Source organism: Eupeodes corollae, chromosome 1 (assembly GCF_945859685.1).
Source record: "Eupeodes corollae chromosome 1, idEupCoro1.1, whole genome shotgun sequence".
Taxonomy (NCBI): Eukaryota; Metazoa; Arthropoda; class Insecta; order Diptera; family Syrphidae; genus Eupeodes; species Eupeodes corollae.
The window spans coordinates 117,053,419-117,075,887 of NC_079147.1; the positions used below are offsets into that span (position 1 = coordinate 117,053,419).

Sequence of the window (22,469 nt, forward strand, 5' to 3'; positions counted from 1 at the left end):
ATATTCAGATTCTTGCAAGTGCGTGTGGGTAAGTGTACCTAGTACCTACATTATGTAGAAACCAACTATTGACCCGTACGCAAAAAAAGATGATCTCCTCTGACCATTACACTCTTTTATTTATAATCTCAACAGTAGCGGTGTCTGCATTCAATCATCCAACCGTACAAAATTAAAAGGGGTCAGATTCAGATGATGCAGAGGAGAACAGAAAACTGAAGTACATAAACTTTCATACTTAATTCGCCTATGTATGTATGTATGTATGCATATGTATTGACAAACAATTCATGGATATACATCTATAAAAAAGCACAATATTAATGTAGGTAAGAAAGAACCTAAGAACAAAAATATTTTTTTCTTCAAAAAAACTTGTTCTCATTCAATAGCGTTGTTCTTGTTATGTTATTCTGCAATAAAATTCCTTGCTGCTCTGCGACATCACCACTACCTACATACGTACAAGGTAGAAAACATAATTTCAGTTCGTGTATACCTAATTCGAATGAACTGAACGTTTTTGCATTTTGCTGCATATCCATTTTAAACAGGCTGCAGTACGAATATAATATTTATGTGTGCAAATAAATGAATTGAATGAAATCCCACATTCTTACGCTTACGAAACCATAAGGAGTCCATCCACCTATCCGCTCTCAGAAACCAAACAAGAAAGCTACCTAACAAGTTGGCAATATAAATTAAATAGCAGTCAAGTCAACCCCTACCGCATATCCCCATTCAATTTTTAAATTCCCTTAGTATTGGTAGAAGTTTTGCTGTGTTTGTCTTACGTGGAAGAGCTGTCCATGTATAGAAGGTAATATGCAAGCTTTTTACATCATCATTTCATCGGCTTTTCTCTAATCTGCTTTACACTCGGATTGTTGCACTTTAGATGAACTAGTTACCCTTTACGCCACACATTTCCTTATTATCGCGGACGGATGAAAAAAATTAATAAATAATAGTTTCTATATTAAAAATTAATGGTATTAATTAAATTTTAGAACAATTCTTTTTATTAAATAAAAATAACTAATTTACAACACGTGAATTGCTTCATACGAACATTTCAAATTAAGTCCGCGATACTTTCGTCTGAAATTGGACTACAAAAATAAAATCTAAATTCTGTAAGAATAAAACTCAAAATTTGTTTCTTTAAACAATCATTTGTGAAGTGGTTACTATTTTAAGTGAATTATTTGTACCTATTTACTTCAACCGAGATAAAAAAATATATAATTTGATTTACTTTGCACATTATGAAATACAAAATTATACTCAAAATCAATGCCGTTGATTTAAAATAGTTTATTATAATAAGTGCTGAAGTTCTTAAGTGCATTTAAATGATTTTAAAATAATAATAAAACAAATGTATTATCAAATAAATCTAACCAATAGCTCAAATAAAAATTAATAAGCATAATTATTTATATTAAAATACAAGAGTACATCGTGGAGAATAAAAAACACAAGCCTTCAAAAAATTAATAATAATTCAAAATAAGTTAGTTTTTTTTAAAGGTATCTACGAAAAAAGTGAAATTAAAACAATCTAACTTACGTAAACTTAAATTTAAGAAGCCTAAGCAAAATATCTGACCATACCTACATCTACCAACATTTAAAAAGGATCATCAATTTTTTGACTAACCCTAGCCGAAAAAAAGTTTCACGGTCTATGCAGCCAAAGATGCACCAGTATTACAAAACCAAGAAAAAGTGCAAAAGATAAGCCATACAAAAATTCAAAAATAGTTACAAAAGTCAAAAATTGTGTTTCATCCTGACTGCGTTGCCGTAACAACCCCTAAAATTCGGATTGAAAATTAAATTATTTAAGACGCAATTATCACCGTTCCCGAAAAAGAAATGCAAACGAAGTTTTAACCCCCGTAACCTGGTCAAATTTAATTAAATACATAACTGTCCTTATAGTTCTAATAGAAAAATTTAATTCGGAACCTTATAATAGGATATACATTAATGAAAAGTAATGAAGGCTTATTCTATTAATTTAATCTAGAGAGGAAATTAAAAGTAAAAAACTTGTGCCTAAATATATATACGTGCGTTAGTATATATATAATTATATTCTTTTAAGGAATACCTAATAACAGAAAATAATATCAAAGCATTTACGTAATAATATCCATAATTAAAGTTATTGTGAACTTTACCTTTTGTGCATTTCATTTTTTAAACGGATCATTTTATGCAGTTTTCTTGTTACCAAAAACCGAATTCGCTTCCTTTTGGAAAAAACTAACACATACGAATTTTCCATTATCTAAAACAAATAGAAAAAATACCAACATAAGCTCTGCAGTCTGCACTACTGCAGAAGTTCAGATAACCCCAGAGCGTACAAGAAAAACACACTCCACACAGTGATATATTTTACCTATACCAATTAAACATTGATATAATATATACATAAAACAAAAACAAACAAACAAAGGAGAAAAAGTGCATTTAAAAATTATACTCTGTTATTTTTGTGAATAAATAAAAAAAAAGTGTACGGAGCCTAAAAATAGAACAAATACCTATATAACAACAACAAATTCAACACGACGGTGTGTGTGCCTTTATTTGCGACATAAACCTTAAATAGTAAGTTTATTAAACTCACATTGATTTGTACCTAACTTTATAAAATCGTTATATGTATATTAAAATCTACATTAAACGAATATATGTATGTAGCTATAACTTTATGAAATTTTAATTTACACAGTCGGTCTTGCTCTGAAGAGCTTTTTAAGTAAGCAGTTAAGACTTTCATGTTAAGAAATTTTGCACATTTTTCGGGATATAACATAACAACATTTAACGAATATAGCTATAACTTTATAAAATTTTGATTCACACAGACGGTCTTACTCTGCAGAGCTTTCAAGTAAGCAGTTAAGACTTTCATTTTAAGAAAATTTGCACATACATATGTGCATACATAGTTCTGGAATAAAAGCAAGACTACAATCAGAGCCCGAACAAATGTAGACAAATTATGCTTTGTGTCTGTCGCACAAACAAAACAATACCTACTTTTGCAAAGGATAAAGTTGTCTCAGTTCGAATTTCGCCTTAAGATTGTCTATCGCATCAGGTTTTTAAAATAGGCCCCTTTGAAGATGCTAAAGCATACGAACACTGGGCTTTGGGGCTAATTTCCATTAACGCATCACTACACTAGTAGCTATAGTTTTAATTTCTTTAACAGTAAGGTGTGGGTCTCAATAGAACCAGTTTAAAATATAAGACTAGAAAACACTATTAAGTCATTAAAAAAAATTTCCTTTTTCTGACTTAACCTTACTTTTTGTAATTTGTTTTTTGACTTACTGTACACGCCGAAAACAAGTTTTATTTAAATGCATAGTACAGCGTACAGACAGGCAGGTGTCTAAGAAGGACATTCTGCACTCTGCAACACCCGGGCTTGGGTATGTGCAAAACATCTTATTTGAATACTAGAAGACATAAATCTTTCTTTGTTTTCTTTTTTTTTTGTAGGTGCACCTAACTTAAATCAAATGAAATTTTATTAAAATGTACGGATAATTTGAAAATAAAATCTTAAACAAAAGAAAATAATATATTTTGCCGACTTTGAAAATTAATTTAAAATATAAATAAATGTTTCCTCGCCTTAAAATTGCGATTTTTATTTGCGCATGTCTATCAAATAAATAAAAACCGAGTGTAAATATTCGTTCTGCGGTAAAGGAAAGTCTTCATTTCATTTTACCTACATATATGAAGTTTTGAGAAATCTTGAATTTAACGTATGCATTCGTGGTTTTGAAAAACATTTTAATTCTAAGAGCTGATTTCGTATCCGAACTTCGATTTTAACTATCTGTTGGAATTTTAGAAAAGTTTTTTTTTTTAATGGCTTAAAGCATTAGGTTTGTATGTTTTTTTTTAATCTTTATTTCAAAAACCTGACTTGATAGTGTAATTTGGAGTGGAATTTAAATTAAGATCATTAAAAGCGCAATTTGATTGCCATAAAAAACTTTGTCGACCAATGATTCTAAAAATATTAGGTCCGTTCGTGTACTTTCTGCACTGAAATTCGTAAAAAGAGATACTATAAAGAGTGGAGGTAAAATTCTCTCACAAAAAGAAAAGACTACAAAAAAGTAAGCGAACGGGAAAACAAAAAAAATTGTCACAAAATATTACTCTCAAAAAAATATAAATTTTGAAACATTATCACTTCATTTCGTATTAAGAATTTTTATAAACAAATAAATTAAAACAAGAACTGCAACATCATGCTGGTTTTTGTTTGTTTTATTTTTGTTTTTATGAAAAGACTTGATTAAACTGAAACTTAAAAATTGCAATCTTGTTGCTGTTCTTTAGGAAAAAAATTTTTTAATTTTAAAAGCCATTTATTTGAATTTCTTTCAAATTTGACACTTTTCACAAATCAGGCCAAATTTCTTTGAATTTCTATAAAATTTGACACTTTTCACAAATCAGCTCAAAGAAATTTCTTGGGCTAAAATTCGTAGGCTGGGGAAATATTTTATTCTCCCGTGAGCACTCTCTTTTACCAAAAACTACGAAATTTTTAATTACGCGAACAGGATTTGATAAAATTTCGTATTTTTTCGTAAAATTTGACAGTTTTAGGAGGATACGCGAACGGACCTATTATTGATGCCATTTTTGGCGTTTTTCTTTTTTAGTTTAGAGCTGAGCTCTGAGCAGAGTCTGAGCGAGCAGGGTAGAGTAGAGTAGAGTTCTGAGCAGAGTATGTTCAGAGCTCTCTGATTTAATTATGAAACAACTTGAGCACTAAACTGTAATGATTTTAAATGTCGTCTGTTTGAAGGCCTTCAAAATTTTCTTTAATCAAATTAATTAATAAAACAGTAATACAGTTGGTTCGTTTGACTCCTGAAATAAATTTGATTCATAAAAATGCTATATGCAAATAGTTTTTTCTAAATTATCTTTCCTTCTGCACTAAATGGCCTCTTCCGCCATTTTTATTGTTTTGACGATAAATTTTTTAATTTCCCGGCTTTCAAATATAAAATTGTTTGTGTTCAGCATTTTACTCCGTTTACTCTGTTATTTTATTCTGAGCTCACAGAATTATTTTTTTGACAGTTCGAACTCTGCTCTGAACTAAAAAAGAAAAACGCTCTTTAACTGACCTAATACTTAATAATTGGCATTATTACAATTAAATTAAAAATGACAACTATGTTTATATCAAATTATTTATTGGCATTTTGTGTTTCTATAGAGATCTTAACCTTAAAAATCCAATCATTAAGACAAAATCTAGAATATTGCAAATCCAAACATTGGTTTTAGGTCAAAAGACTTTAAAGTTTTTAAAAAACTGGTAGTGGGTAGGTAGGTATAAATAGATAGAAGATGTTAAAGCGATTTCATTCAAATTTAAATAGGTACACGCTAACATTACTTTAAAATAAAATCCTAAAAAAATACAAATTGAATTACTGTTTTGCACAGTTAAAAACATTAATAGTTCTTGAGTTAAAATATTTCTAAATATATGAAGGTTAATTAATATGCAAAAAAAGAAAAATTTTAAATTACAAGATAGTTGAAATCTTATAAGAGGAATAACATTTACTGGCATGTTGGTGTTTGCACAGGTGATAGACACAAGATGAATTTATATGCATATATATGAATAACATTTAAGAGCATGTTGGCAAGAGTACGATAACTTAATCGACAAGATATTAAAACGGATTTTTTAAGAACAGTTAAAAACAAGCATAAATTGTATTAGAATTTTGTATTGTGTTGATTTTTATTTCTTTAAATGTAAAATTTGAATTAAATCATTATTGTGAATGATTTTGTTGATATATGTACATGCTATTAAGGATATCAACAAAAAAGATATTCATCCATTTTCTTATCAACACGAATTCTTGGTTGAAAAGTAAACAAAATTAAGTCAAATAGGATAATGACTTCGATAGAATTGTTTTTTTTTTTTTTTCTGGGAAGTTTTGACTACTTATATGAATCAGTAAATCAAAATCCGTGGACCATTTTGGTATTTTTCAAACCGAATGGATTTTGGGCGAACACATGTAATTAATTACTTCTCTTAAATTTTTGCTTTGGTAATAAACATCGGTTGTAGTTAAAAACATTAGACTTTCCAAACAAGCCTTCCTGGATGCATTAAAAGGTATTGATAATAAACATAAACCAAACAGAAGTCAGCCTTCCATTCCAAATGTACTTAAATTGGCAGCGGTCTTTAAATTCTTTACTTAAGAAAGCTTCCAATTGAGCGTTGGAAATGACTTTCGTTCGAGTGTTACTTCAGCATTTCCTTTACATCGCAGGGACTGTCTTCCATCAACTCAACCATTCTTTCTAACTATTTTCTGTTGCTTACTATTCTGCTCTTAAATAAAGGAATATCATAGTAAAAAACAAAGTAGTTTTTTTTTCAGCGGTTAAAAAATAACAAAAACTTTACACGTGAAACGTCAAACAAAATAAATTAAACTCATTCAAAATGAACATTTGATAAATATTGACAATCGGTATCGACCATCACATTGATACTCATAATAATACTGTTAATGACGTTAATGTATTGATTGCTATAAGCGCTCAACGGTAAAACATTTTAGATAGCTATAACCGGTTTCTAACTAGCTATGTACATCTGACCGTGGGTTAAATGCGATAGTTCTGATTTTTTTGTTACTTGTTTATAATGTAAGTCTAATTAATAATCAATGTTATTGACCTCCTTAAATAAATCTAAAGGATATTTTAAATACTATTTATGCTAAATAATTATGCTAATTAGATGTGACATATTAAGGATGTTACTGCAGGATAAGCAACAAGGTGTTATTATTTATTAGGAGGTTTTGGTGGGTTAAAGCGCTTTGTACTAAATCAAGGCGAATACAATATTATTATTAAAATGATGATAATAAGAATAATAATAATTATAATAATAATGATAGTAGTAATAATAATAATAATAATAATAATAATAATAATAATAATAATAATAATAATAATAATAATAATAATAATAATAATAATAATAATAATAATAATAATAATAATAATAATAATAATAATAATAATAATAATAATAATAATAATAATAATAATAATAATAATAATAATAATAATAATAATAATAATAATAATAATAATAATAATAATAATAATAATAATAATAATAATAATAATAATAATAATAATAATAATAATAAAAATAATAATAATAATAATAATAATAATAATAATAATAATAATAATAATAATAATAATAAAAATAATAATAATAATAATAATAATAATAATAATAATAATAATAATTATAATAATAATAATAATAATAATAATAATAATAATAATAATAATAGTAATAATAATAATAATAATATTAATAATAATAAAAATAATAATAATAATAATAATAATAATAATAATAATAATAATAATAATAATAATAATAATAATAATAATAATAATAATAATAATAAAAATAATAGTAATAATAATAATAATAATAATAATAATAATAATAATAATAATAATAATAATAATAATAGTAATAATAACAATAATAATAATAATAATAATAATGATAGTAATAATAACAAAAACAATGACAATAATGATAATAATAAAAACAGGCTGGCATGTGACCCACACTGGTAAGTTCCCATACCATCTGTCGGTTTATCTTGCTTAAAAAAAATTAATTGTAAAAAATTAAAAATTACCAACAATATTTTGCATATGATGAATAAATTTTATTTCAAAACCTGTTTTTGTTAACTTGATTTTTAGTCGAAAACCATGATTTTTACCAATTTTAGTAACATTTCTTAAAAGTTTTTATTTCTTATATAAAAAAATATTAATTGGAGTAAATATGTATCTTCTATTAGTAACGAGAAATCGAGAACAGAATTGTGTGTACTATTTTTTGTAGATTTTAATTTTTATGAAAAAACTGTATGTCGGATTTTTACAAAAAATTTATTGAATGTCGAAAAGAATATTTTCTATAAGATGACATAAGTTTGAAGCCAATACCTTAATTTTTAAAAAAGATATTTGAGTCAAAAGTAAATTTTTGCCAAGTTTTAGTATTGTATTTAGATCTGTCAATTCGATTTTTCTCAAAATTTACCAGATTTCAAAAACGTTATTCTTCGTTGCATTAAATTAATTTTTAGATTAATCATTTTTTGTTTGTAAAATATTCTAGGTGATAAATATTTTTATAAATAAACGTTAATTGGAGTGTTTTCCAAAAATATAATTGTTTGGTATCACTTTACGTTATTTCGTGAGATATTTATTTATTATTTATTTATTTTCAAATTGCAATGGTAAACACACACGCACAACCGTCTCTCTAAAAATCGTTTATTTCGACTCTAGAAACGTCGAGAAATGTCAGAATTTTCAATTCGACAAAATAATAATACAGCCCTATTCTGCTATTCATCAGGGTGAATTTTTCTTGAATTTTTACCCATCACTATTGTGCAATTCATTCGAAGTGAATCGGTCGGTAACGTCGGTAATACTGCGCTGAATTCTTCTATTCACGTGAACGCATTAATTATATACAATTTAGATCCGCATATGAAATGTAGCGGATTTTTCATTTAATGTCTGGTTTATTAATTGTTGTTATTAAAATGTACATAATTCAAAACGAATCTATTGCTTAATTTAGAATAATTTTTTTTTTAATAAATAAAAGATTATTAAATTTTTTTAGAACCACACACAAGGAACAATTTGCAACAATAATTTCTGTAATGAAATCAAATACAGATATTATTGCAAACAATAATGCAAAACGACAACCCGAAGACCTCCGAGAATTTTGGAATAGCCTAAGAGACAGACTCAACCTCCCAGGACCACCAATGAAAGACTTGGCTGGTTTTTTTTTTACTTTCTAACATATCTCTGAAGCTCTCTGTTTTGAGGATTCTCTCTGTTAACAATTGGAATAAAAAGTCAATACTATCCATTTTCAAAAATTAAACAAATTAAACATTTGAACTAATTAGACTGAATTTTTGTATGAATCAAAATAATTTACCCAACATTCTCAAAATAGTCACATGAACAGCTGTTTTCGCGAATGTCAAATTGGTTTAGGATAATATAGTTCACCCGATGGATAGCAGAATGCACAGGCAGTGTAAAGCACTATTCACATGAGCACGACCAACAAATGAACGAATATTCGTCGATTTTGGCATTTCTTTCGCATGGAAGTTTTTAATTCGTCGCGAATGAAGTTTGACAAGGAGCCACAGCCAAACAGCATTCACAACCGAAACCAAAACAAGAATGATTTTTTTAGGTAAAGTACGCGCGATTATTTTATTCATTGCGAGTGTGGATACTTTGGAACGCGAATAAAGTTTGACAGTTCGTATCAACTACAATTTTTTTTCGCGACGAATAAATTTGTTTTCTAAAATGTATTAATATAATATGATATTGGAAGGCATTATAAATCAAATAGAAACTACCTATATTGCTATCTTTTTGTTAAGAATTTGTGTGGAAATATGTCTTCAAACGTATATAAACTCACATTTTGTAATTTATTCGTCGTTCGTTGGTCGCGCTCATGTACGAGTAAATATTGCTTAAAAGGGAATCGAACGGGTGAATCGAATATGCGATCCACGTGAATAGCAGAATAAGGCTGATGAAAATGATAACAATAATAATTTACATTAATACTTTTTGTAGCTATGCTCTTGTTAAGATTAAATCAAGACAGTTTCCTTTTACAACTTTCGAAATCATATATTGTTTTCTTGAAATCATTGAGCTTCCACATGGTATAGCTGTATAGTAAAGATATCATCAGCATAAACGGAATGATCAAGAAGCTTTTTCCATCATGATGTTTGTATTAAGATCTATCTATTAACAAGAACACGAGGCAAAATGATGAACTTTGTGGATAGCCATTGTTTAGCATGTTAGTTGAAAAATATGAATTACTTACCCTAATAGATATATTTTGTTATACAAGAAAAAAAAGTAAGACCAAAGTTTCTACTTGTTAATTTCTAAACTGCCAAACGCTTTCTGAAAATCTAACGACAACGACTATGAATACGTGGTTACGAGCTTTTGATAATTGAAAACCCTCTTTTGGGTTTAGAGGCTACTTGGCTGATGTTAGTCTATATTGTTTAGTTTCTACTAACCAAAAATGATATTTGGCTTATTTTCTAACACCTTAGATATAAATGTCATAAGCGACAGTTAAGAATCTCTTAGCTTGTTGGATTAAAGCAAGGGAATTATATTGGTCACATTCACAAAGCTAGGGGCTACGTAGTTAAGGAATTCTGATTGGCTTAATCTAACTACAAAAGTAGTTGAGAATGATTTTGACGTTTCACAATCAGCTGCTCGGTATAAAGTAACACAAATTCAAAATGAAATAAATTGTCCAATATTTCAATACAAATATAAATCATTCAAATTATGCCCTAAATTTGATTTTATTGAATTTAAAGTAACATAAGATAAGTTTAAGTTATCAAATCAAAAATGTTTCCTATTTTATATACATATTTGCATTTGTAGTGTAGTTTTGCATTCACAAAGCTAGTTGAATTTTGACTACGTAGCCATTAGCTTTGTGAATGCGACCATTGTGTGAGTTTATTTTCTAGAAACTTTTTTAATAAAATAACTACTAGGGATTAGCCGAGAACAATAATCTTTTACATAAGTAATACGGAATCATTATTCGATCAAACCGCTCGATACCTACTACATGCATTGATCACTTTATCATTACAAATAGGAAATACTTAGTGTTATACAAAATAGGTACATGTAAAATTACAGTGCAAGGCTTAAAAAATTATTATGTACATTAAGTAAAATCAATAGTAGCAAATAAATAAAGATTATAAGTTCCAGAGGGAAGATGTAATCGTTTAGGGAAGAATGTTATGAATTGGCATTGAGTGGAAATTTGGTGCGCACCACGTCTGGAATGATTCAAGATCTTGTTGGATTAAGATTGAATAAGATGGAGTGACCCTCAATTTTTGCATTTTATCGTAAAGATAGAGACAGTTGAGTAACTAATTCATTAATAACCTCGTTGATTGCTAAGGCTAAACTCTCTGAGTTTTCGAAAATAGGATTAGAGATTGAAAATCTGAGGCAAACTCTATATAGCCGGTTCTCTAGGTATGATCTGACGCATATAACGGAATCTTTCCAAAGTTTTGGAAAGATGATTGAATTGAAAGAAGAAAAAGGGCTGCAAGAGGTTTACATAGAGAGTTAGCAGTTTTTTATAAGGTAATTTTGCAAGCAAACCATTCCGACCAGAAAAGAAATCATCTTTAAGTTTACTCATTTCGGATTAAAAAACAATGGTCAGGTTTTTCAAGATAGTCACTGTACAATTTGAAGAATGAGTAAAATATTTGTAATGATTTTATATTGGTTCGACCAAGGATGTGCGCAAAAGTTGACTTATTATATAGCTCAGCTGGGTATTCGGATGTTTTAATGTTCATATCTAACTGAAAGGGGAACTGAATTGTCCGTTAGAATGCAAATGGTATCTCAAGCTTTTGAAAAGGAGAAGTTCAGATTTACTGCTGCTGATGTGATATCTTTAAACTATTTCGTTTTGCTAGTTTTTATTTCTTTAAGAAAAGTGGCGTTTGCTTTTTTGTAGGCTAATGGGCCTTGCACATGAGAGCGAACAACGAATGGACGAACAAACGTGATTTTACACATTTCAAAAAGACAATTTCAAACAAAAACACATCTAAATTATAAGAAACCAATTGACACTCATTTTAGGATAATAAAATTTGCATTCTGCTCCCTAAAACAAGACAATTTTGTAAGAACAATTTGGTAGTAACGAATTGACAATTCGTCGCTGTCTGCGAATAGAAATAAGCTCATGTGAAAGAAAAGTCAAAATATGGGAAAATCTACAGTTCGCAGTTCATTGCTCATGTGCAAGATGCTTAAGAGGTTAGATTGTGAAGAATACATTTTAAAAGAAATTTTATCTTTTGATCTCTGTAGCTCTGAAGCTGGTGATTCGCTCCAGAATATAGTGTCACCAATGCATTGTTCTGGTAGTTGAAAAAGGTGCACTTTGTTTTTGTAAAATTTGTTATCAGTTTTTACAGGGTAGTTAGTTTTATAAAATTATCCAGAATTTAAAGCATCGAGACTTCCAAAAAAGATTAAACGATTCAACCTCAAGTCTTTGGATTTAATTGTTTTTGTTAATTGAACATATTAATTGTTTGGTTTGGATGAGACGGGTAGCATTGGAAAGGGTGAGTTGAAGACCGTTTTTGGGGTATTAAAGTGAGTAAAGTATTACTTTTTTTGAGGAGTAATTTGTAGTTGTTTAAATGATTTTGAGTGGAAGATACGAGGATATGAGTTTATGACAACGTTGATTTGTTTTGCTGGCTGTTATTGATTTTGTTTTGTTTTGTTTTGTTGTATTTTTGAAGTTAACTTAATTTTGAACAGTCTTTGGAATCGGATTAATGCGGGCAAGGCAATAAGCAGACATTTTTTTTTTACACGTGGCATCGACATAAAGTGGTAGATTGTATTCTTTCCACATTTTAATGTTGTTGTATTTTTGTTTTTGTGCCAAACCACGCATGGGTTAAGGGAAATAATCAGACACCAGACACACATTTCCATATTTGCAAAAGGATTTCATATTGTACTGAGTAAAGCATCCATTATGAAGAGCATTACACTTGCCCGTTTGCTCTTGGCTTAGAATCAACTATTTTAGGAAATTTATAGATTCATGTAACGGCTTACGGTTTCACTTAAGGGATTATTTCGGATTCAGGCGCATTTACTTTACACTGTTCATTAGCAACTAACAAAGCTAAATTACTTTTTGTACTGTACATTTTACATTGTACTGTGTAAATGCTTACTATACTATACAAAATAGTTTATTCAAAACGAACAAAATTAGAATTGATTTTGCTGTCAAAAAATTTGTTATCATACAAAATTTAAAAACTTACTTCATTTCGGACGGTTAAAAAATAAAATAAATCGTTTTTTAAAGGCTTAAAAATAATCTGTAATTAATTTTGTTCCAAAGTTTTGTTTTGAAATTCAATTTAAAATTCTATAAACTTTTGTTCGTGAAATATATATGTACATAACTACAACAAGAAATATAAAAAGTGAGTGTTAAATAAATATAAGTTAAAATTAAATTGGTTTATAAATGTGGCCTTTACAAGTTAGTAAACATCAATCTTTGTTCATATGGATATATGTATGTATATTCGAAAACAAGAACCTGTGTACATCAACACTTCAATAAGAATATAAGAGTTCCTGTTTCTTTCCACCCTGGACGATTATGAAAAAAAATTGATGCGCCTAGCTAGTACCTCCATATTTTCACTAATAAACATCAGTTTATCACTCGGGGTATAGAAAAAGCAAACGCTAAGAGCTTAGTCCATTTTTAAAGTCGATAATGTTCCAGGTATCTTGTGAAATTGAATATGAAAAGCGAGCTGTATTTTTTTCGATTGATCAAAAAAAAATCTTTTAATCGTAAAGTGGAGTTAAAAGTAGCTTCAACAGTCTTAAATGTAATGTCCAGTTTAGTAGAATTTTATTCACTATTTTCACACGGAGTTAAAGTATATCGAAAAACAAATTTTAACAGGCGGTTTATTTAATAGATATGCACATATTTTATCGCGAGGAAATATGTTTAAATATTAAAGTCTACTCATAACAATAAACCATTTATGATTTGAACAGAAAAAAATTGTACTTGGCATTTATGGTTTATTGTTTGTTATCCTTATGGTTATTTTTTTCCAAATTCTAAAGTCCACTCTAAATTTAATAATTGGTAGAGCCCAACGTTACAGAGCTTACAATTTTTCTGTTATTGCACAGCACAAAGATATTAGGTATATGAAGTTTTATCTAACTATTGAAAAATAATGTTTGTTTTTGAAATGCTAATGTATGTACATACATGCTTATTTTTATGAGTTTGAAGGAAAACATGCAACAATAAATATGCAATCAAACAAATAAATAAAGAAAGAAGAGAATAAATAAACAAATACATACAAAAATAAAAAGATAAATAAATATGAATTAATTAACAAAAAAATAACTAAATTAACAATAGTGTGATGAAGAACCATTTATTTATATTTTCTAAATAATTTGGTGGACATCTTTTTAAAATAAACATTGTTTAATTAAATTTAAAGCAAATTGAAAATTTACTAGGCAGGGGTGGAATCGGCTAAGGTGATTGTTGACTATCAATTTTTTCATTGTCAAATTGACTATCATTTCATTCCGTCGGCGTAAGATGATTCAACTCAATTCAATTCGATTGAACAATTTCAGATTCAAATTGTCAAAATTCGTTGTTGCCTTGGTAAAATTTTAAATTGATTCTAATAAATTTTCTAAATAAAAGTTTCAAATTGGCTGATTTTGAATAAAATTCTTAACTTTTCGTGCTTTTTTTCGAATGTCGTAAGCATTGCCGGTCACAGGAATGTGTTTTTTAAAAGAAACGAAGTGAACTAAGAAAATTTTTCAGTTGTTTGTATAAGCGTCTGGTAGCTCTATTCGGAATAAACAAATTTGTTTGAAAACGACTATCACTTTTTTTTGTGATAGCTTTTTAGGTATCAATTTGACTATCACCTTATGTACATCAAATTCCATTTTTATTGTCATTTATCAACAATCACCTTAGCCGATTCCACCCCAGTATTTCAAAAAGCAGTATGTTGTATTTCAAAGAAAGTACGTACTCCTTTCAAGTTAAAGTAAGTTCTAAGTGGTGTTTATACAATACTTTAATGGGAGTGTGCTCTTACTTTAAGTACTTTATTTTAATATTATATTATAATGGACCAATGAAAACAAAATGTTTGTTTTTTATCCATCTAAAGTAAGGAGCAATTCAAAAAATGGAAATTACATTTAAGGACCCATTTTTTTTCTAGTTTTTTGTTTGGTCTCGAAAAATGATAACCTTAAAAATGTTGTTTTTATTTGTTGATGTCTCGTAACGTTAGAAAAATGCATACATTAAGTAATTTATTTCTAAAACCAACGTAACCACCAACGAACAACGCTCACGTGATCGATCTTAATTCATATTGACCACGATATTTTCGAGTGCCCATTTTATTTCGAATAAACTCGCTTTATTTCAAATGATCGCAGACAGTCGTAGCTGTTCACGAGCAGTTTAGATCGTAGGTATAGCAGTCAATATATAGTCACGAGTTTGAACACTTTGTTTGATTTTGATCGTGGGTAATTTTGTTTGTGAACAATTCTGTGTCAAATTTTTGATACACTATTTTCTTTTCGAAATACACTTTAGATCTACTATCAGCGTTTTTTTTAAATAGTCTGTCGATTTTTGCTATTTTAAAGCAGGTCGAAAACATGGGTTATTTATAAACACTTGAGAAAAACAGTTTTGGAGCTTGGATCTATCGATTTTATTAAGGCTCTTTTCTCTTCCGATGGTACATACTTATCAAATACACTAAAAGATTGTTTCAAATTATCTCAAACAAATTTAAATTGAGTAATAGTTTAGAAAATAGTGTTCTTTATTTAAATATTAATTTGAACATTAAAAATATACCAAAGATTGCATATTGTACTTTATGATGTAATTCATTGAAGAATGATCTTCCAGCTTCAAAAAATGTAATAGCATACAAAATATAGGTATTTTTGTGGTCTCCAGTTTTTTTGGAAAATTGAAGCGGCGGCGGATTTATTTGTTTTTCTTCTTCCACCAACATGCAGTGTTATAGGACACTTTATGACAAACTTTCTTTTATTTTTATTTTACTATAAGTTCATCGACATAATGTATTTCACAAGATGTCGTACATATACATATGTATATACAACTCATAACTGGTATTTTGTATAACTTAAATGTTTTAAGTACTAAAAATTGAATAAGGTTTCAAGTTTGAATTCATTTAGAGCCATTTCTTTTCAATAATTCCTTAGTTGTTTAACTCTTCGAGTTGATATCGAACTTGTTCAGTAAAGTTTTAATGGAGGAAAGCTTTTTTAGAGCAGTTTCGTCTAAAACAGCACATCGCTGAATTGTGCATAATTTCTTGCAAAATGTCGAAAACATTTCAGGAAGTCTTCTCACACGAAGAAGTGGATTCATGCGACACTTCGAACAACATAAGTGCAAAAAAGAAGAAAATTCTAAAATATTAGACTGAAGAAAATCGTCCTACATAGGTCGCATGGGTAAAATATTTCACTGCAACTATTTGCCGTTTACGCCCTCTCCTGTCAGTATTTCGAACATCTTTCTCTTTCGCACTTCACTCATATAAGGATAAACACGCTCTGTGTAATACCGGACATATTCCTTGCATGTTGTGGACGTAAAACTTTTCCAGTCTTCGTTGTTTTTCTAATTTGTTTGTTCCTTCATATAGAAATATTATTTAATAAGGCAGATAATGATAAAATCAAATGGACTATTCCTTAATATTCGAGTTAATATTTAATTACTAGATGAATCCAATTTTGTACAGTCCTTGCCATTCCATTTTTGTATTAATAATAATTGTTTTTTTTTTTTAAATTAAAGATGACTCTAACAAAATAAACAACACTGAAAAATCAGAAATTTCTTCGTGTAATAGAAGTTGCGTCTTTGTTTTCAAAAATGTCTGCAGTGAAGTATGATTTTACACGTATTACATATAATTACAGACTCTTCACTGCAGATAAATTGAAGTAGTAAAACTAAACATTTGCCTCAACCACAAAAGTTAAAATCTAGTTAATATCACTTATTCAGGAAGCTATAATTAACTATACTAAATAATTCATCTGTAATTATGTAAATCAAACTTTGGAAAACTTTCCATTACGGCAGTACGAATTTCCTTCTAATTATTTTTTTCAAGTTATGTAGATGTCTCCATAGAACATATTTTAAATATTAAGGCGAGGAAACACCTTTAACTCATAAAAAAAATATTTTGTTTTTCGGACTTAACCCTACTTTTTTGTATATATTTCGTTTTTTGAGCCAAAAATAAGTTTTTGGAATTGATAGTACGGTGCGGCCGGCGCACTAACAACTAGGTATTTAGGGGGGTAGCATGCTGTAAAACATACAAAGAGTGTAAAAGTTAGCTTTGAAAACTAATTTAAAATCGAATTCAATGTTTCCCCGCGTTAAAATTGCTACAATTATTATTTATCAAAAAGAGCTTTATAATTTTTTAATTTAATTATTTCTTTAAAACTAAGGATCACATGAGCTTATAGTTTTCTGAAAATAATAAAGAGCACTGAATCTTGAAAACAAAAACTATACTTTATTTCATAATATTATAATATTTTAATTTTTTTTTGAAAGAATAAAAAAAAAGTATTTCAAGTTAAAAAATTAATTTTTCAAAAACTAGTAATTACTAAAACAACTTTATTGAAAAATGATGTCAAAGATTGTACGTCTAGCTCTTTATAATTCTATATGATGACTCTGCATTTGTTACCGTTATTTGTAGTAATTTTGTGTCTGTTTTAAGTCAATTTTTAAGAAAATTGACCCTCCCGATTGAAAGGAAGGAATATATCCAGCCCATCCATGCTATTTTTTTTTCTTGTCTGAACCCAAACTTCTAGCTAGCCTTTTAGTGTACCTTATACTAATAACCCTGTATTTGAAATTCAAAAAAAAAAAAAAACCATCAGCGAAGGACAATTCAGAACAAAATAAGCGAGAACGAGCGTAATACTCAACCATGTTATGTACTGATCTATCTTAAATATCAGATGGAACAAAAAATGATTCCAACAGAGTTACCAATGTCAGTGCTGCGGAACAAAAGAGACTTCTTTAATAGAAGAGGTCTTTCTTTTAAAGATTTTGAGAAGGAAAAGTGTTGTCGATTAAGCTTTGATGTTCAATTATCGTGAATACAGAATACTGCATTATATTCACAAGGTATCGACATTGTTGCTAATATGAGTTTGCAATGCGTTGCAGTAGAGTTAAAGTTTTATTTACTTTATCGGCAACACTTTTATATTCATAAATTATAATAAACAGTTGGTAACCCAGCCTTCGTTTTTGAAAGAATTGATAATGTTCAGTACAGAAATCATTCAAGAGCTTTTACACTAAAATAGCTTAATTAAATCTATAATTGTAAGTCTGAAAAGCAAATCTCCTTTCTTCCCTGTACTGAACCTTTTATGAACTCCCGATAGTTTCACAAAAAATATAATAATTCGCAAGTACTTAAGTAATTGTCTTTGTGTTTTGTTTTGCATAGGTATTACTTTTGCTAACAGAACCCAAACTTTGCACCATAAAATAACCCACCTGGACACATTTGTTGAAGGCGTGAAATTCCTTAAATTGTTTTGTTTTAACTACGATGTGTTCTTGTTTTTGTTTAAGTTCACTCCACATTACATTATTTAAATGCCCTCCATTATTGTATTTAATTGTGCGTTGGTTCATTGTCTTTCGTGAACTCTCTTTAAATTGTTATGTCCTATACAGCAAAAGGCAACATTTCTAAGATTATAGTGTAGATCTATTCCACAGCACATGTTTTTAATTCTATTTACATGATCGGCCTAGACATAGATGCTGAAGAAATTAGCCTAGGTGATACAAATGTGTGTTTTTTTTCTTAACATAAGATTTATTTAGAATGTTCCAATTTTATATTTTCCACGTTTTGATCTGTTTTTCAATTTCTGTCAAAAAAACTTAGTTTAATGCGATTGAGTTTGGATTGTTTTACTTGAAAAAGTGCCTTCAATTTTGTTTCCAAAGTTTACGAATATTGTGTTATTTGTATTTTTGTTTAAGATATTACCTTATACAAAGTATTAGCAGTAAGTTTCCGCGAAAAAGAGTAGGGCTTGTCTTAATGCACTTCTAATCAAAAAATAAGGCATTTATTAATTTTAAAAATTATTGTTTTTTTTTTTCAAAAATATCAGGAATATTTTTTAATTTTGTCAATTATTAAATTTTCATGTAGAGAGTTACAAAACAAATTAGTAGAGAAGAAAATGTTTTAATTTAGGCCCTAAGTGAAGGACTGTCTAAACTTTCTTTTTTTTTAAGATCTATATTATTTTGTCTATTGTTTCTTCATCTAAAATTTAACCAACGGACCTGTTTTATAAACCATCTTAAAATATTCTTTCATTTGAAAAATCAAATAACTAGGTTGTTAAATATGACGGCTATTCTATACAAAAAAAATTGAATATTATGTCAGAAACACAGGAAAAACATATTCAGGCAAGATTCACATATTTTTCGATAACTTAACCTTAAGTCCATATGAGAAACATGACTTAGCCACTACGATTGATGACGTGAGTTACCACAGCCATTGAATTTCTCGTAAATCGGGAAATAAATTTGTTAGAAGCTCTGCAAAATTCTTCACTTATCTAACTCAATATTTAATGAGATTTTTCTTGAATTACTTTCCAGTCGTGCTCGAAAACATAAAATACACGACTAGCTTAAAGAGTCTGTTTAAAATATTTCCTGTATTTTAAGATCAAAAAATTTAACTTTTTTTAAAAAAAATTATGTATATGCCATTTGATTTCTCCTCAAAACCAGCTTATTTTGGCCAAAATTTTTCTTTGAATTTGTATTTTTTTTTAAATTCATTGTGTAGGTACATGTTTATACATTTTTTACTTCCCATAACAAGTTATTGTAATCGGTCCAATTTATCGAATTGAAAATGTCTATATTTTTCGACGTTTCAAGGTCCCTAGATTAAATAAAAAGATGTCGTTGTGTGCGTGTGTACGAATTTATGTAGGTACGTTTCGTTTTTTTCATCGTCCATACAAAAAAATGATTTTATCTCCAAAATAAATTAATGTCACGAAAATATCGTTGTTTACATCTGGTAAAATATTGGAAAAAAATCCTATTGACTTTTTTTTTACAAAAAATAAAAACCAAAAAGAATACATTTGTAAAATTTGGTAAAAAATGATTGTCGACTCAAATGATTTTTTTTTTTAAATTTAAGATATTGGCTAGTTTTCTAGTCTCATCTTATAGAAAATGCTGTTTGACATTCAGTAACATTTTTATAAAAACCAACGGTCAATTTTTTCATTTAAATTAAAATCTACAAATAATGGTACTTAAAATCGGTAAAAATTGATATTCGATTATCTCTTGAATAAATGAAGGCATTGACTTCAAAATGATTTCAATCTTAGAAGAATCCATATTAGAAATAAAAAATGTCTAGAAATACTAATAAAATTGCTAAAATTGGGTTTCGACTTAAGATCTCGTTAACAAAAATAGATGTTGTAATCAAACAATTTTGTTTTGTGTTGATTTTTAAGAAAAAATAAACTGAAAACTTTAATAATAAAGAACCAACAAAAAGTGATAAGAACAAAGAAAGATATTGACTTCAAACTATTACTGACATTTAAAAAAAAAATAAAAACCTAAGATCCGCCACTGAACTCTTACTTTAACAAAAACAAATAAAATCAATTTACTTTCGTTAATTCGTAAAGCTTTGAATCTTTTTAAACACTAACAAGCATATAAAACGAAAATAATTGGTTCTGCATACCTACGAGATAATAGTCATGCAGTTTGCAGAACTTTATAAAATGTTATTATATTCCTCCACGAGTAATTTTCATAGCATTTTATGTGTACCTACGTAAATGTGTTCAAGTAAGTTTTATACAAGTTCAGTAAGTTTTAAATTTCAACTTGATGTAGGTAGACACTTACCTTACCACAATTGATAATGTACAATGAACTATGAAGTACAATCCGATGGGTTTAGGATTTGTCTTATTCAATTGAATACATATGAATGTATTCATAAAAGCTAAGCTATTCATATTTTAATATTTTTTTATTGATTAATTTATTGAATTTAATTAAATGAAATTAGGTATAAAAGACTGTTTAGATATTTATATGAAGTGATTATTTTACTACGATATTTGGTTGGGTTATTTTTTTTTAATAAAAGTTAAATTCCAGCTAAAATAAAGAAATAGAAATATTTACCTATAAAAATAAACATAAGATATCTTTGAATCTAGGTGGGCTAGGTTCCTACTAAAATCGTACGTAGAACATATTTGATATCATAAGGTGTCTAGGTATTATGTAACTAAGTACAAACAAGTGGAAGTTAGGTATGTATTTATGTTAGGTAGTGTATATACGTCATACACCCTAAATTTAATTTTTAACACTATGCAGTTAGAAAATTACATGTGAAGTGTGTAATCTATCATTGGAGAAATTCACCTTAGTAGTTAGGTACGTACTTATAAATATACGAGCTTTTTTGTATCTACCGCGCTTTATATTTCTAGGGTGAGGGATTGTGACTAAGCAACACAACACAATACGTATGGAAAGCTTTTTATCAAAATAAATTAATTCCAGATTGTGGATTGTGGAACGTCGACAGCTTGCATTTCACAAAAAAAAAAAAAGAAACACTGAGTTAAAAGAAGAAACGAGTTTGCTTTCGTTGTTGCAAGGATTTTCGATGTATTGGATTTCGCATTGTTTAATTTTTAGAACTTTTATATTTGGAATGTGTTGTACTTTATAAATGTATATTTTTATTTGTGTAGGGCATAGCCACAAAGGGAAAGTATAAGGCCTGCATACATGAATCATATGCAATATAAGTTCTTATTGAAAGAATGATACTTATCAAATTTGCAAATTTTGTCTCCTCTGCCAGTTAGTTAATCGACTCATGAACTCTTTTTTTATGTTTAAAGCTGTAAACAAGTAAATACATACTTGTGTAACGCTTATGTGTTTACTTGCAGCAACTTATTATTTATATTTATACCTACGTTTGCTGAAAGTTCTTATGAAGAGTAGAGTTTGAGAGTTTTCTGAGACTAAACACTAAAGCTACATCAAGACTGCCGGTTTTTAAGTTTTTCTTTTTAAGATTCACGTACGTTGAGTTCCAATCATTTTTTTATAGTAGAAAAAGAAAAAGAAATATAAATAACAAAATAATACTTTTGCAGCATTGTCACGCTTGGATTCAGTTGATTTTTTCTCGTTTGTTCGTTTCACATGATGCTTCTGTGCTTTTTGCTTATTTCTTTTGAAATTTGTTTCTTGGGAAAGGTTGTTCGAGTGTGTGTGAGCAATCTAAAGGCGTGTATCTCGTATGCAAATACAAGTGTGTGTTGGTAAAAATTGCAAAATTTGAGTGCGAATTCGGTCCTGTGTTCTGTTATTTGATTATATTAAATACGGTTTGATTATGGTGTTAATGGAGGGGATTCATTGATGTTAGTGT

General features: G+C 28.4%; 1 protein-coding gene across 17 annotated transcripts in view; it reads left to right on the plus strand.

The window, feature by feature from the left end:
• Window positions 1-909: 909 nt before the first annotated feature.
• Window positions 910-22,469, plus strand: part of LOC129954261 (heterogeneous nuclear ribonucleoprotein R) — a 67,961-nt gene continuing 46,401 nt past the window's right edge. For 5 of the 17 annotated variants that reach the window (XM_056068066.1, XM_056068063.1, XM_056068064.1 and 2 more), the window contains exon 1: window positions 13,082-13,274. In XM_056068066.1, the coding sequence (XP_055924041.1) occupies window positions 13,244-13,274 (31 nt within the window). In that variant the 5' untranslated portion in view covers window positions 13,082-13,243. Of the gene's footprint in view, window positions 2,629-13,079; window positions 13,275-22,095; window positions 22,116-22,469 lie in introns of those variants that run through there. The other 12 variants (XM_056068051.1, XM_056068050.1, XM_056068059.1 and 9 more) reach the window with 8 other exon arrangements.